The sequence below is a fragment of the Schistocerca serialis genome, chromosome 6 (genome assembly GCF_023864345.2).
Source record: "Schistocerca serialis cubense isolate TAMUIC-IGC-003099 chromosome 6, iqSchSeri2.2, whole genome shotgun sequence".
NCBI lineage: Eukaryota > Metazoa > Arthropoda > Insecta > Orthoptera > Acrididae > Schistocerca > Schistocerca serialis.
Window position 1 is genome coordinate 256,457,125 of NC_064643.1, and position 17,762 is coordinate 256,474,886.

The 17,762-nt window shown below is 38.4% G+C and overlaps 2 protein-coding genes across 7 annotated transcripts in view; one reads left to right on the forward strand and one right to left on the reverse strand.

Annotated features, from left to right (window-relative positions):
- LOC126484554 (cytosolic carboxypeptidase 1-like) overlaps positions 1 to 12,293 on the reverse strand; it is a 514,320-nt gene extending 502,027 nt beyond the window's left edge. For 4 of the 5 annotated variants that reach the window (XM_050108113.1, XM_050108111.1, XM_050108115.1 and 1 more), the window contains exons 1-2: positions 11,282 to 11,404; positions 10,825 to 10,977 (exon numbers count right to left, since the gene is read on the reverse strand). In XM_050108113.1, the coding sequence (XP_049964070.1) occupies positions 10,825 to 10,951 (127 nt within the window). In that variant the 5' untranslated portion in view covers positions 10,952 to 10,977; positions 11,282 to 11,404. Of the gene's footprint in view, positions 1 to 10,824; positions 10,978 to 11,281; positions 11,405 to 12,162 lie in introns of those variants that run through there. The other variant, XM_050108112.1, reaches the window with a different exon arrangement.
- A 175-nt stretch (positions 12,294 to 12,468) lies between these two features.
- The window catches only part of LOC126484610 (uncharacterized), a 58,028-nt gene continuing 52,734 nt past the window's right edge, over positions 12,469 to 17,762 (forward strand). For both annotated transcript variants that reach the window (XR_007587889.1, XM_050108188.1), the window contains exon 1: positions 12,469 to 14,003. Coding sequence is in view for 1 of the 2 variants with exons in the window: in XM_050108188.1 (XP_049964145.1) it covers positions 12,791 to 14,003 (1,213 nt within the window). In the remaining variant the exon portion in view is untranslated. The remainder of the gene's footprint in view (positions 14,004 to 17,762) is intronic.

Here is a 17,762-nt window from a genome sequence, read left to right on the forward strand (position 1 = left end):
TGGAATGTTGTCTACTCCAGAGGCCTTGTTTCGACTTAGGTCTTTCAGTGCTCTATCAAATTCTTCACGCAGTATCATATCTCCCATTTCATCTCCATCTACATCCTCTTCCATTTCCATAATATTGTCCTCAAGAACATCACCCTTGTATAGACCTTCTATATACTCCTTCCACCTTTCTGCTTTCCCTTCTTTGCTTAGAACTGGGTTTCCATCTGAGCCCTTGATATTCATACAAGTGGTTCTCTTTTCTCCATAGGTCTCTTTAATTTTCCTGTAGGCATTATCTATCTTGCCCCTAGTAAGATAAGCCTCTACATTCTTACATTTGTCCTCTAGCCATCCCTGCTTAGCCATTTTGCACTTCCTGTCGATCTCATTTTTGAGACGTTTGTATTCCTTTTTGCCTGCTTCCTTTACTGCAGTTTTCTATTTTCTCCTTTCATCAATTAAATTCAGTATTTCTTCTGTCACCCAAGGATTTCTACTAGCCCTCGTCTTTTTACCTACTTGATCCTCTGCTGCCTTCACCACTTCATCCCTCAAAGCTATCCAACTTCTTCTTCTACTGTATTTCTTTCCCCGATTCTTGTCAATTGTTCCTTTATGTTCTTCCTGAAACTCTGTACAACCTCCTGTTCCTTCAGTTTATCCAGGTCCCATCTCATCAAATTCCCACCTTTTTGCAGTTTCTTCAGTTTTAATCTACAGTTCATAACCAATAGATTGTGGTCAGAGTCCACATCTGCCCTGGAAATGTCTTACAATTTAAAACCTGGTTCCTAAATCTCTGTCTTACCATTATATAATCTATCAGATACCTTTTAGTATCTCCAGGATTCTTCCATGTATACAACCTTCTTTTATGATTCTTGAACCAAGTGTTAGCTATGATTAAGTTATTCTCTGTGCAAAATTCATTTCTTAGCCCCAATCCATATTCACCTACTATGTTTCCTTCTCTCCCTTTTCCTACTCTCGAATTCCAATCACCCATGACTATTAAATTTTCGTCTCCCTTCACTACCTGAATAATTTCTTTTATCTCATCATACATTTCATCAATTTCTTCGTCATCTGCAGAGCTAGTTGGCATATAAAGTTGTACTACTGTTGTAGGCGTGGGCTTCGTGTCTATCTTGGCCACAATAATGCGTTCACTATGTTGTTTGTAGTAGCTTACCCAAACTCCTATTTTTTTATTCATTATTAAACCTACTCCTGCATTACCCCTATTTGATTTTGTATTTATGATCCTGTATTCGCCTGACCAAAAATCTTGTTCCTCCTGCCACCGAACTTCACTAATTCCCACTATATCTAGCTTTAACCTATCCATTTCCCTTTTTAAATTTTCTAACCTACCTGCCCGATTAAGGGGTTTGACATTCCACGCTCCGATCCGTAGAACGCCAGTTTTCTTTCTCCTGATAACGACGTCCTCCTAAGTAGTCCCCGCCCGGAGATTCGAATGGGGGACTATTTTACCTCTGGAATATTTTACCCAACGGGACGACATCATCATTTATCCATACAGTAAAGCTGCATGCCCTCGGGAAAAATTACGGCCGTAGTTTCCCCTTGCTTTCAGCCGTTCGCAGTACCAGCACAGCATGGCCGTTTCGGTTAATGTTACAAGGCCGTATTACTGAAAACTGCTGAAAAGGCTGCTGCCCCTCTTCAGGAACCATACGTTTGTCTGGCCTGTCAACAGATACCCCTCCGTTGTGGTTGCACCTAGGGTACGGCTATCAGTGTCGCTGAGGCACGCAAGCCTCCCCACCAACGGCAAGGTCTATGGTTCATGAGGGGGGTACCGACCTAAGATTAAAAGTAAATTGACCTAATTTGTCAAGGCCGTCTTTCTGTGCACGGGTTACATGTTTTTTTGCATTCCTAGTTATTCTTGATCTTCCACACACAAAAATAAATTATCTAGTGGACACCATAAACCGTTGAACGGCTTACGCGATGAATTTAAAGTAATGAAAATAGCATTTTCTCCTTATTGTTACCAGTCTGACCATAAGGATTCCACGGAACCACGAAAGGTGTGTTGACGCACTTACTCGCCGTTTTCAGTTTACCCACGTGCAATATTCTATTTCCCCATTCGAGTTGGACACAAATGACAAAAAATGGCGTTGACAGACTCCTAGAAAACGAAAATGTGCACATCGAAGGAACATATAAGCTGTACATATGTTATTAGCGCAGGGTCATACATATTTGATCATACTGCTTAAGAACACAACTATCAGGGCGGTCCTGCAATCATGCATGATGATCACAGATTCCTTATATCGGACGTCGTCTTGGGTAACAGATAATTCGAAGTTTTGTCGCAAAGACCGTAAAGACTAGGGACTAATAGCTACATGGATCTACAAACAAACTTACTCGACTAGGACAAATATACTCCCAGAAGATCGGAAAAGTAAGAAGGAAATCTGTGCCCTGGTTAAGTGAAGAACAAAAACAGATCAATTACCTCAAGACGCTGCGCCCCATGCCCGACAGTCTTACTGCTTACAAGCAGATGCAGAAGAGTCGGTCAAGCTGTGAGAAATGCAAAACTCAGGCACGCCCATACATTAAACGACAACAGAAATAGACGAGCAATCGTATGGGGAAAATCTGTATGGCCTTGGTATGGGCAAAGTGAAAGCTGCAGCTGATCCAGTTGTCGTAGCCAAAGAACTGAACCAGTACTTCACATCAACTACAACCACGATTGGACCACACACACGAAACAGGCTTACTGATTGCTTAATGCCAGTAAACGACTTGGAGACGAAAAATTCTATCTAAAGTATGTTACTTGCAACACCGTCAAATAAGCAATCATGCTTATCAAATCAGCATCTACTAGACACGGTGACATCACGGTCCAAATGATGAAGCTTATTATTGACGCACTAATGCCCGCTGCAACATGTTTGCTAAGACTCCTTAACCACAAGTGTTTTCCCAGAGGCCAGGAAATAGAGACTAGTTAAGCCACTACCTAAAAAGAACGTTGCCACAGCGCCCTCTCATTATCGACCTATTTGCATCCTTCCTGTACTGTCCAAAGCCTTAGAATATATAGTCCACGATCAGCCAACAAATTACCTAACACCAAAAAACGTACTACACGACTGCCAATCAGATTTCCGTGAACATCGCAACACATCTGCCTTAATAAAAGTAACAGATGCCCTGAATCTGACTGTGGATGCACAAGAGATAACTGTGCTTCTTCGACGTCAGCAAAGTTTTCGACAATGTCGACTTCGAAACTTTACTTGCTAAATTCAGGAACCTATATTCCTCGCGAAGTGCAGTGTAATACAGTCCCAATGGAGACAGGTAGTATCCGACGTCCCCCAACGTTCGGTGTTAGGTCCTATATTCTTTTCACTGAATGTCACTGATGTGTCATTAGTTTCATCTTGCTGCAAATACCACACGTAGACTGATGACCTCCAGCTGTATGTAAGTGCAAAACCATTAAAGTGAAGACAGCTATCGAGAATATCTATCCGAAACCGCAGCGGTACTGGTTGGTCATTCTAGGCTCATTAGCCCGAATTATCGAAAATCCCTACCAACTTTAAACCTAAATGAGGCAAATACCAACGTCTCTCCTTCAGCAAAGAGCCTATGAGTAATAATAGGTGAAAACCTTCAGGTGACTGCACACGTAACTGCAGTTCGCAAGAAGGTATCAGTATTTCTCCATGAAAAAAAAAAAAAAGTAAATAAAAAAAATGTAAAAACACTTCTACTACCAGCAAATTTGAAAAGAATGGACATTTGAGAACGAGAGAGATTCTTTGTAGATTATAATATACAGATCAAAGAAAGTTTTGCATCACCCTAGTTCCCAGAACTGAAGATAGACGTTGACTGTGGAAATTGTATCACAGACACAGCCCCTTTGACTGTTCATAGATGTCAATAAACCCTCCCAAAGATGTAAACAACCATGCGAGAGCAGCGCGTATTAGACGGAGACGGTCAATACCACGGTTCGATTGCGTCCGCATTGTTACTTTGTACCAGGAAGGGCTCTCAACAAGGGAAGTGTCCAGGCGTCTCGGAGTGAAGCAAAGCGATGTTGTTCGGACATGGAGGAGATACAGAGAGACAGAAACTGTTGATGACATGCCTCGTTCAGGCCACCCAGGGGCTACTACTGCAGTTGATGACCGCTACCTATGGATTGTGGCTCGGAGGAACCCTGACAGCAACGCCACACTGCTGAATAAAGCTTTTTGTGCAGGCACAGGACGTCGTGTTACGACTCAAACTGAGCGCCAAAGCCTGCATGATGCGGAACTTGGCATGGCAAGATCTGTCTTTGCAACCACGACACCATGCACCACGGTACAACAACATGCCGAATGGACCGCTCAGAATTGGCATCACGTTCTCTTCCCCAATGAGTTTCGCATATGCCTTCAACCAGACAATCGTAGGAGTCACGTTTGGAGGAAGCCCGGTCATGCTGAACGCCTTAGACACACTGTCCAGCGAGTGCAGCAAGATGGAGGTTCCCTGCTGTTTTGGGGTGGCATTATGTGGGACCGACGAACGCCACTGTTGGTCATGGAATGCGCCGTTACGGCTGTACGATACGTGAATGCCATCCTCCGACCGATAGTGCTACCACATCGGCCGCATATTGGCGAGGCATTCGTCTTCATGGACGACAATTGGCGCCCTCATCGTGCACATCTTCAGAATAACGACATCGCTCGACTAGAGTTGCCAGCATGTTCTCCAGACATGAACCCTATCGAACATGACTGGGCAGACTGAAAAGGGCTGTTTATGGAGTCACGTGACCCACCAACCACTCTCAGGGATCTACGCCAAATCGCGGTTGAGGAGTGGGACAATCTGGACCAACAGTGCCTTGATGAAGTTGTGGATAGTATCCCACGACGGATACAGGCATGCATCAAAGCAAGAGGACGTGCTGCTGGGTATTAGCGGTACCGGTGTGTACAGCAATCTGGACTACCACCTCCAAAGGGCTCGCTGTATGGTGGTACAACATGCAATGTGTTGTTTTCATTAGCAATAAAAAGGGCGGAAATAATGTTCATGTTGATCTCTATTCCAATTTTCTGTACACGTTCCGTAACTCTCTGAACCGAGGGGATGCAAAACTTCTTTTGTGTGTGTATAACCTTCCTCAGGCCACACAACAGAAATGGCATGTCCAACCAGTCTGTCAGCTGTTCGGAAAGAACCGCTCAGGTTCCTGAACGCCCACGTGACTTCGCCGAAATTCGATTATTTGCGCGAACCGTGTTCGTCGGCGATATGTCTACCATCAACTTCCGAAACGATTAACCAAGTACACCCGGTTCCAATTGCAGGATGCCTATCTAATGGTTGCCAGGGTCAACAAAAATCAGATTTTCAGTATTTCATGTAATTTAAAAAATGTTTTCATGATGTACTCATTAAGAGGTATGATCTTTTGTAAAAGATTTAACAGAAGACAAATATTACAGTTAGAAACTGGGTATATGTATAAACTGGTGTTACTAAACCATTACGTTGGTCGAAGCAAAAGGCCAAACATTCATGACGGTACACATGTTCATCTTGGGGATAAGAATACCTGCCACTCACCCGTCCTTTGCAACAGAATATGGCTTCTCAACCAAAATTGTTTCGCCTGGAGGCGTTAGGCAACTCAACAGACACGCACTTAAGTTAGTTGGGTACTGTGGTTTTTCTTTGATTTACGGAATCCCGTCTAATTTAAGGTCCAACAGGAGAACTGCTTCTTCAAATATTCTGCAGTATTGCTTGTACTGCAACAAACAATCCGCAAACCATTGTACAGTTCATGGCGGAGGGTATATCGTACTAATTAATGTTTTCTATCCTATTCCATTTGTGTACTGAGCGATGGATAAACTATTGTCTACATGCTTCTAAACCCACCCTAATCTCTTCTCCCTAAGCGAGATACACTACGTGGTGGCAGAACGGTCGCGGTCTTCCTCGAATCCGCGTTATCTAAATTTGTAACACAGAATTTCACGAAAGCTAGTCACTTTTCTTTGACAGAGTCCCATCAAATGGCTCCGAACATATGTGTTACACTTTCATATGGGTTATTCCGGCATGGCACGGCTCTGAATTCGTCAGCTTATGTTGACAAGGACTACAGACGGTGGGACAATTAACAGAATTGGTGCACTGTCATCTTGTACGAAAATGCCTTTACAGACAGAATGCACTTTCTCAGAACCCCTGCAACAAATCTAAAGTCTCTCATTCGCTTTTCCTAATTCCAGTATTGCGTGTTCGTCCCATTTCATATGGCCTCTCGGTACTATCCTAAAACGGTATGTATGCGACAGCTTGCTGACCAACGTGTTACAGAGAATCGGGCATAAAAACGGGATTTTCCAGTGCTTATACCTCCGGTTTCGTTGGTGATAGAAAGGCGGGTCAAGTGTTTTAGATAGCCCTTAGGCCAGGCTAAGCTACGCAGTATTCATATACCAAACAGAAGGATCGTCTTCTTGTCACTATCGTACAGTACAGGGTCCGCTTGCTTAGGCAAATTGAACATACGGTTGGTTATTTTTGCATCTGATGTGGTCTACGGTGAGCTTGATGGCACAGCAAATGGCTGTAATTTTTACGATATAGTCCTAAGATTCCGATCTCGAAGAAACTTTAAAATTTTCTAGATATATTTATCCGTTTCCGAGATACAAAGTCATCCTATTTGTGCACGTAAAATGCGGTGTGAGCGAAAAAGTAGCTTATAAAGTGACGCAGAACGGAGAAATAGATGTAAAGCGTCTCCGTTATCATCATCAGAACAGTTCTGTGGAGCCCACGTTGTAGCACCAAAGCCTATGCGAAATTTTAGTGCACGTAAAAAATCCGGTCTGACATGGACAATTAGTTTTGCATTATTTCAGTTTCACACAAGTAAACTACCAAAATTTTATTAACACAAAGTTCTCTTCATATGAGAGTCATGCCCTGCTGAGGCAACGGAAAGGAAGGGAACCAGCAGAAGAATGCTCCTATCAGTGCACAAAAAGACGGATATGCTCCTCTTTATTAAAAGAGCGAAGGAGACAATAGCAGTGTAAGAGAGAGGGACTCAGTTACAGTTTAACATAGCTGACAGTGAGAGAACAGTTCTAGTAAAAGAGAGAGTCTTTTCCAATGGGAGAGGAATAAAGGGAAGGGGAGAGTGGAAGTGGGTGAGAACTTGTGATAATGAGACACAGTCTTTAAAAATGATAATGAGAGAGAGAGAGAGAGTCAGTGAGAAGAGACAGCAGCAGTGGCAAGGACTGAATTAGAAAGCACCAGCTATACAGAGCAAGAGGGAGACAGTGACAGTACACAGTAGCAGTAGGACAGAACGAAGTCAACTGTGGCTGTGAGACGAGGGACAGTGACAGCTGGAGAGCCACAAAGAGAATGACTAAGAGTTGGACCAAATCAGTGAGAGAGAGGATAGGCAGTTGGGAGAGGATGGGTATGAGCCTCTTACAGTGATGGACCAGTGGGTTAGGGGAGCTTGTGGGAAAGGTGAGTTGCATGTTTAAAAGAGAGCGAATATGTTCACATGCCAATATTTTTGTGAACATTTTTAAAGGTGTTAAGGAAGTAGAATGATGTATTTGTTACCCCACATTTCAGTCAGAGTCTTTTAATAAAGATGAGCATATTTACCTTTTTTGTGCTCCAACTGTAGCATTTTTCCACTGGTACTTATATGATGCTATGTGGTCAATATGTTCACCACTACACAACCTTGTAATCTGACACTATCAGGTCACTCCTGTTATAGACATCATCTTCCATTTATTCTCATTTAATATGAGCTGCTGCACCTTTCATTATACAAAACAGGTAAGCTTACAAAGCTTTCTACACTTGTGGCCACTCAATCACCATTCTTTTGTGTAGAATCGTCTAAGAACAGTCAGATGCAAATTACCAGGGGGGAGAAAGATTATTTAGGGCTGCAACGTTGTCCATGTCACAGGTCTGCCAAAAAATTGCATGCTCTGGGAAAGGTCTACTCAAAGTATACACCCACTAATGCATGCATGTCTGAAGGAACAGACACGTAAAAATGTATTACAAGTCTAGACGGGCAAAACGATGATGAACAGGTAGTCTTGTTCTCCCAATAGCCAGAATCCAGGTAGTCTCGTTCTCCCTATAGCCAGAATCCAAGTAATGCTATGAGCATTAGGGGATGTACACAGCACGGCATATGGGGGTTTAGATCAGTCTGAGGAGCATGCATGTATAGCTGATGTGGTTACAGCGACTTCTCGTGGTAAGTGAGAAAGCCAGGTTCGAGTCGAAGACCAGCATAAATTTTCCATGTGTTACTAATAATTAGCATATCTATATATAATACAGCTGATGTCATAGAATTTGCATTCAACAAATAAATTTTGTAATATTTAATACAGCAGTGAATCAACAATTTCTGTTCCTTCAGACACAAGACATTGTAAAATATGAAAAGGCTTAGCACATTATATTGATCTACCATTCTTTCATTTTTTGTATTTATCAATTGAGTTTTCCTTCTCCTCCCACAGTTTCAATACACTGTTTCTCTCCAATTTTATGCTCTTGGCAGAAGTTCCCTTTTGTGACCTACTAGAGTAACTAAGATGGACCAAGAGTTATGTCTGGATGCTCAGTCAGAAGAACATTCCCTTCAAAATGCTAGCGTCATTTGCAGTCTCTCGTTACAATATACAATTTTAATCTGGCAATATATTTTATAACAATATATAGTCCAACAATGCTTATTCCTATGAAGAGCAGTTCCAGTAATAGCCATGCAGTTAATATAATCAGCACATAATCAAGTTCGACAGTGATCTCCCTTGCATCTGATGGCAGTAACTCCAAAACAGAATTAAAAGCCTCATAATATCATTGTAAACAGATTTTTACAACATTAGTCAGCTCTAAATTTTCCAACATTTCGAACTCAATCAGTACGAGCACTGTAATATCCAAATCAGCTTTTGGTATTTCAACCATTTTATGTATTTAATTCTGACATGAAAGTGATCTGTTGCTTTGGCTACAGATTCAAATCCGGTATGTAACAAATAATATGAGGATACAAACTAAACTCAACTGAAAAGTCTTAAGGATTATGGTACAAACAACAACATATTTCAGACTGAAACACACTTCCATTTATTCTGCTTCAGTAAAAACTGCAGCCTCTACTAGCATTAAATTAGTATTGGCTTCTGAGATATCAGTTATCACCTAATATTTGCATCATTCTTGTGCAACACCAGTGCACAGTACATTCTGAAGTCCTCTAATTATGAAGATATATTTTTGTAAAGATCAAAACATCCATTTACTTACCATAAGCAATGAAGGAATACACAGTAGAACATCAACAGCAGCTCGATTATTTGTTGGAACAAAGAAACGTTTGCTCAAAACTAGTAGCTTTTGAATTAGCCTATAAGTGAACAGTTTGCAATAGTTCTTACAGAAATGTAATAAAACATATGCTCTTGGCTAATATCAGGAGCAACTCACTGAAATAATGTAAATGTTGCTTATCTAACAGCTAACGTATTATGTTAAATGTTGTGTGTGTGTGTGTGTGTGTGTGTGTGTGTGTGTGTGTGAATTCTTAACGGACCAAACTGCTGAGGTCATCTGTCCCCATCCTTATGTCATTTTGAAAAGTATGGAATACTGGATGTAAATCTGTTGTTGCCAAAACTTTTGACTGAGTAACTGTTACATCTACATTAAGGGGTCATACCAGTGCTTGATGAATCTTCGTATTAAAAAACAGTAGTATCACGACTTTACTGGAGGGGTAGGATATGAACTATCCTCACTCTTGACGTTCATTCAGATTACACGCTGAATTCTTGACAAACAGCAACTGCATAATATACAAGGAACAGTGACTTTTCCAAAAGTAAAAGCAGCTGCTTTTCTCCAAGACTACAGACTAGTACCTAAAATAATTAAGTAGTAACTCTCATAATTATGAGTCTGACTAGATTGGTTCTAGTTACAACTAGTTGTTGTATACTCTACAGAAGTAGCTGGCAGTGTTTGCATCTGCCAATTAATGTACCATACAATTTGACTTCTTCCACATTCCTGAAGACTTTCCTTCATGATGGGATTCATGAAATGCAGTGCATGAGTGAATGAATGAATATAGATCTACCTCAGAAATATAGGATGAAAAGTAGTACACCTATCCACTTGCAGACGCAAATGAATGTAGCTTTTAAATTGATTGTAAGACTTAGATGTTTGTTTCATGGGGAACGTTATGACAGTAATATAGTGTACAACTAAAAAATTCTTGAAATATAAAAGGAGCATTTTCAGGGAACTTTTATGAGTCCTTTGTTTGTGTGTATCTAACATTTGCTTGAAGCACAGAAGTTTGTTACTGTAAACTGTCACTATCTTTTGTATGCTTCATTTCTGTACTTCTCCACCATAAAACAAATTAATCATTTATCACTTCACAAGACTTATGGGCTCTAAACATTTTCTTGTCAACCATTCATCTTACAAACAGTGAAGTGTGTGTTGTGAAAATGTCAGCCACAAAGCATACAACTATTATGAACTGAGGAAACAAGTGGCATTAAAAAATAACAACAGGTTGTGAAGCACAAGACTAAAGCAAAACTAATTAGTTGCTGCAGAGAGTATCAGCCAAAAACTGTATTATTATTCCATTCTAAATTGTTATCCATCGTTAAAGAAAACTAGTAATAGCATGTTAAAAGTATTACTTTCTCATCTTACCCTGTGAAGCTGCTTGGCTATGAAGCCTTGCTGTCACTGACCGAATGATTTCAATATTGTCATATGGTCTTGCTGAGAACTGTTTGAGTCTCTCGATCAAACTTTCGTTCAGGCTATCTCCTGACATAGTAAATGGTAGCAGATGTTCAGGACCTACAAGAATAATATGAAAATTCATATCACGGTATGCTATTTCTTGTTTCTATTACACATTTCATTGTCATCTGCTGGATAATTAATTCTCAATGATGAATAATTTTTGGTTTTGTGAAATGACTATACAGTAATAATTATTTAATGTAATCTGCTGGCTTTAATTTATTTATCTCATCACTGCACTCAACAATTTAAGAATCTCTAAATTCTCACATGAAACTTTATTTTCAAAAGGAATGCTCATATATCTGTCTCTAATCGCGTTGTGGAAACAACTACTGCAGACAGAATAATATTTTACCTTCAAAAACTTAACAATGTGCACGCACAATTAATGAATGTCAGTTATATCAGCTGCAGAGCAGTTGACATTGCGCACCATGCGCTGTTCAAACGTTCAACTGACACTCTAGTGTCATAGCAGCCTGCTTAAATAGCCCGTCTTTCAGCTTATCCCTCCCGAACGCCAGGTGGCAGAGTAAGCCAGCACACTTGTTACTGTGAATTGATTTCGTTCACACCAAAACTGAAGTCAACAAAATTGATTTTGTCCTATAGCTATTGAGACTTTTTGTGGTTCCAAACTGAAAATTAAACGTTGCGTTATTATGGAGTTCATAAGCGTTATTATGGGGCTCATAAATTACAATCTGGGTAAGAATTTTTCCAAAAGCTACTAAAACGAAGCTAAAATGTACGTCAAATATAAATAAAAACACAATATTTTTACAGATTTTCGAAGGCTAAAATACTTAGTTGAACAATGGCATTTCTGTGGTGTCAAATAACAGATGTTTGCGAAGACTATCTTGCTTTATCAAAATAGGCGCTCGGCGGAAAATGCTGTATCTCTCTGTTACGACAAATCCAAAAAATAAAATAATTTACAAGATGAATCTAGAACAATTGTTCCTTAAGTAATCAGATTAACTTCAGAAACTTAGTAAACTTGGACCGAAGAGGTTCTTCATAACAGCTGGGTTTCTTTCTGTATACTGAATGAATAATTTACATTGAATGACGAAACGACATTCTAATTAGAAATTTGGGGACCTTGACATTCGCAGTCCGTCGTAAATGCAAAACCGGTACCTTTCAAAGGCGAAAAAAAAAATCAAACCTTCTGCTAAGGAAGTTAATGTTTCTTATTTGACAGCAGTATGCTTTAATTGACCAACATACCTTATACTTTACTGGAATGTATTTTCAGTCTCATATTTTATTCACTGTTTGTACTACATATATCGCCCTTTCAAAAATTTTTCGCCCCACATTGTGTCACATCTTTCTGCTGTTTTGTCAACACGCTGTGACTAATATCTTTGCCTTTGCCCGTTCGTCTGTTTACAGAGCTGCAAACATTCGATTGCAGTTAACAAAAATCCCCACTTTCAAGTATATGAAGTTGATTGCAGTAACTGTTTCCAGGTTTTTTTGTTTGGTACATTGTTGTAAACTTCTCATTTGCCCTCGTCGTAATCTCAGTGACACAGCGCCATAACCCTTGCAAGTTGAATACGTTATTACTGGAACAGAGTTATTTGAGATTAGATGAAATACTCTGAGCTAAAGATGCAGCAAATAAACATATTACTATGAATAACAGCAATTGTAATTGGGTCACAACAAAAGAGTGTTATCACACCGGCAGTGCATGGGTGACAGAGAAAGTTAGGCACATTTGAAACGTGGTGTACTGGAGTTGTAGCTACAGTATTGATGTTGGTTGCAATGAACGAATGAAACTGTGTAGCTGTAGCAGAAACATGTGTGTTGGAATTCTGAAATGAATGAAACTTTTTGAAGGAAGATGCGTGTGGTGTTGTGGCAATGTTTACGTGCGATACGACAGAAATGTAGTAGCACACACGTATACACAATGCAGGAAAAGTTTCAAAAGCATTTTCGTGCCGACTATAGGTACAAGAAAAATATTGTGGAATTAGAAACATCTGCCTTAACTCATGTGAAATGTATACTCGAACATAACTATGAGGATTGTGAAAAAGTGTTATCAGAATTGACAACCGAACAGTTTCCATTATTTTTATATTTGTTAAATAGTAGAGCCGTGGTGTTCAGGATCGAAAATATTCGTTTCTGGGAACAAGTTGACATTGAATGCTGGAGGAGGTTTAAAAACATGAGTCCTGAAGACATTCTTAAAGTATTGGATGGATGGATGTATTGTCTCCCTAACAGAATAACACAGTTATTATTTTATTCACGCACACTTAATAGAATGAAGCTCTGGTTTACATTCAGAGTTTTGTCTGTTCAGCAGTGGGTGCTATGTGTCTTTTTCATTGGTCTTGGAAAGAGGAATAACACAAAGTTAATGAGGAAAGCACTTATGGCTTGTGACTGTCAAGAAATAGTAAATTCCTTGACACTGTTGGATTTGTGCATTGTTCTAAATGCAATCTACAAAACTAGCACAAGGGTTCAAGATTTAAGCCTGCCTGTTGCAGTAACTCATAAATTTAAGAATGATTTGGATAATATTATCTTAGAAACTGATGTGTTTACAACAATAATAAAATTTCTTAGACAGGCAGGATATCATGATAATCATCTGATGAATAACATCATTGAACTGATAATGTCACACCAGTCAGTATTAAGTACTATGAACTTTACTGCAGAAGTTCATCTTCTTGCATTCTATGCCGAAGCTCGTTTTTATGAACGTGATTTTATTTCAACTTTGATTGGTGAGTGCCTCAGAAACCTGGTGTTGCATGGCACTAAGACTTCTTTCAGATCTTACTTAACTGAACATCCAAGACCCAAGGATATAACTAGATTTTTGTGGGCCGTGAGTTATCTTGGTTGTGATTTAGATAAGAGAGACCTTGATGAAATAATTGTGCCTCAGATTAAACAAAGAATGCTTCACCATGAATACCGGAATCAACCTGAAGAAGTAATTGGTAGTTTACTGTATCTCTGGATGCTTGGAGCAAGACCAGTAACATTATTTGAAAAGATGGTGACAGTTGATTTAACGCGAAGACTAAAAGGTAATGATTTTATTTTAAATTAACATATTGCAACATGAAATTTTGTGCTGTTAAAATATTTAAGTGCTGTGGAATGTAATAGAATGTGGGGCAGCAGTTACAAAAAAGGATCAGAATGCCACATCTATTGGTAAGTTACCGAGTTACAGAAAAACGGTTGGCCAAAATTTCTTTAGATGCCAGAAAATTTTCACAGAACATACACTGAACAGAGAGATCCAGAAAACTTGGGTGCTAATCCATCTAATGAAAACATATTTTCTGAGAAGATAGCCTAATGAGCATTGAAAGTTCCTTTTTCAAGGTCAGTATGTTTAAGTGCAGCGTATGTGGAAGGATTCTGTAGTACACATATCTCAAAAAGAAAGGACTATACTTTTTCACTTGTGCAAGCAGGAAGGGGCTAATTCCAGATAAATTGATCCTATTGATCGATATTGTAATGATGTGGTATGTGACTAACACAAAGGAACCAGAACACTAACAACATTTCTTTGGTGGTGTCTATATTATGTTTTAGAATTATGGAGACAGACTTACCTGCAACACAGCCTGAGGTCACAGTTAGGTTAGAAAGTTTGGTTGAGAGTTGGTGAAGCGATATCCAGTGCTTCAGTTAATTCCTAATTCTGGTGTATACTTAACATAAAAGTAAAATACATTCATTAACATTTGTGTGCTATGACCTTAAAAATGTTTATTTTCTGTAAGTGGGGGATTTCCTTTTTAGATTGCTGTGTTCCTGCAGATGCCTTGGATAAGTAGCTGATGGTCCTGTTAGATTACATTTTAAATTCAAAGTTTTATTATATTGTTAGAGAATGTTATAATAGCTGATATAGTAAAATAGCTGTCTTTATTGGACAGTATGAGCCATTGATATTTTCTTTAAAGTGTGTCATCACACCTTATCCTGTTAGATAGTATCTGCGATGTTTTTATTTGTATGTTTTGTGTGTATGTGTTTTGCTTACAATATGTTTTTGTGTGTGGAGGCTTATATCAAGTTGTTTACTAGTCTTATGTACTGTAAGTTTAGTGAAGCTGCTGAGTATATTGCAGCTTATGATACTCCCATTCTGCTTTTACTGCTGCTCCAATCATCAGCACAGTACAATTCGATCTATTACTGCAATCTCCTCTGCTTTTACGGCTGCTCCAATCATCAACACGGTACAATTCGATCTATTACTGCAATCTCCTTTTTAAAAAAAGGAGATTGCAGTAATAGATTGAATTGTACTGCAGCCAAAAGTATAGGTTAGTATGTAAGACGAATGTTTGTGAGTTGGAGAAACCAACTAATATGTTATGACAATATTTTTTATATATATTGAGCATTCCATAATTACATTTATGTCTTCAATGGAAATCCCAATTTTCTCAATCTGCTGTGCTATTTTCAAGTTTTTAGTATATTTGCTGGCATCAATAACTAGAACAGCCCTACGTAATACTCTCTGTTCCCATGGTGGTCCAGTTGTTTAGTTGATTTTTAGTTTTCTGATGTTTTTGTGTTATTAATGACATCTATTGTTCATTTTTTTGAGGCTCATTTCTCTTTGTGTTTATGATATTGGTTTATAGGTGTAGTTTTGTGTTTTTAACTAATCCCTAATGGCTCTCATAAAATTTAAATTGTGGTTGGCTGAGCTTAACATTATTGCATGAGTAGAAGCACTATTTGCAAGAGTTCGAAGCAATTGTTAGGTATTCAACCACCTAGTAATAATTGATGTCTGTAATAGCATTCTTATAGTTAGAAAATTACTAAAAGTAATGAAGTACGAGCATACAAGATTGACTATTATCTATCACATGGACACTCATTTCAGTGATATTTTGAAATTTTAATGACATCATTCCAATATTAAAAAGATACTACAGAACAAGTATGTCCTGACATATGTTGCTATAGTTAATTTGTTTAAGTTATGAAATCTGACTGACTCTTCGTTCTGGGAGCCAGTGTGGTTTCTGCAAGCGGTGATTGAGCAATAATTGGTTCACCATGTCTATTCATGAGGTTTAAAAGATAGGAGATAACTACAGTTGGATTTACTTTTTCTTTTTTTGCCCATTTCATCTACATCTGTACTCCACAACACAACATATTTTGTGTGGTAGAGTGTGTAGGATACCAGTATTCCTTTCATAGATGGTAGCCTATATGGGAAGAAAGATCATTGGTAGCTCTCTGTATAGGTCTGAATTCTTTGAATGGCAACACAGAGGTTACTATTGAGTATGTCTTTTTGGATGAGGTATTATAATTCTTGACTTGTTGTTGAAGGAGGGATCTTGATATTTTGTGAGTAAGGTCCCACTGCAGTTGAGTATTCTGTGACACTCCCATGGTGACCAAACAAATTAGTGATGAATCATTCTGCTATTTGACTCTTTTTTTCTCTCTCTTCCATTTTTCTAAATCGGTAAGTGTCCCAGACTGACAAACACTGCTCAGGTATTGGTTGAACAAGTGTTCTGTAAGACAAGTTTTTGTGCATGAATTACACTTCCGTGGGAAGCGTAAATCTTCCACATGATCCATTTAAAACTGATCTGAGCAAGTACTTTTAGATACTTGAATGGAACATTCCATGTCAAATTAACACAATTTTAATATGGATTCTAACACGCCATTTCAGATTTTGGAGAAACTTGTTACATATAAGTTAAGAAAAATACCTGGTTCTATTTAAATATGTCAACCCATTTTGAAAGTACAGCAATGTGAAGTTTTTAAAAATTGTCCTAATTAAGCTAAAATGATGTGTCATTTTGCAGCATTTTCCATGAGGTTTGTTATGATATGTAACACAACACACAATTGAGATGAAAATTGTTTTTCAAATTTAAATGAAAATTTAAATTTTTAGTTTATGAAAGAGCACATCTTAAAATTTCAAAAAATTGTGTCCAACATGTCACATTGTTGTTAACAAGTTCCCTGGGTATGAAAGTGGGACTGTCATATCTTCACACTTTAATAAAATTTCATAAAGACATATTTCACTAAAAAATTAAATTTTTGAAAATTTGTAGCTTTAAGCAGAAATATACATAACTTACCGATAAATAAATGTTCACTTTCTCGTAAATGTATCTGTAGTATGTTTAAATTGTAACTAGTGACTATGATGGGTGATTAGATTACTAGAATGACTAAAAATATAAGTTTTTTAAAAAAATAAATGTTCTAGGAAAGTTGATTTGAACTACACACACATAGACGCACACCCCTGATCAGTCCTCATACTGATTTAGTGGCATTTGGTGAATGTGAATGTTGTCGGTTACTAACAGTTTCATTAATTTTTTGTGAGGTATTGGAAAGTAAAAACTTGTTATCAAAGTCATTACTCATAGTTTCAGTATTTTTTCAAAATATTCTCTTCATAAACATGTCTACATTTTAATTACTCGAGATCTGTGAGGTGATATACAATGGCTCATTAAAAAAGATATCAGACACTGCTGTGTTGCTTCCTTTAAAAAAGAAAAATCTAATCATTCTGTGAAAAATATAAAGCAGCTAAGAAATGTGGCTAATTGGATGTGTGTAATGTTTCCTAATATCCCAAAGATATCAAAAATTTGTGGTAACTGTAGGAAGCAGATTAATTGGGTTATCATTTGAAAAAACAACTATTTGCTAATGCAGAGGATTCCTCAGAAACTGAATGTGGGTCACTGGAATAATCTGTCATAGGTAATCTGAAAATGGATTTTTCTTCAAGTATTAGAAAAGAAGTAATG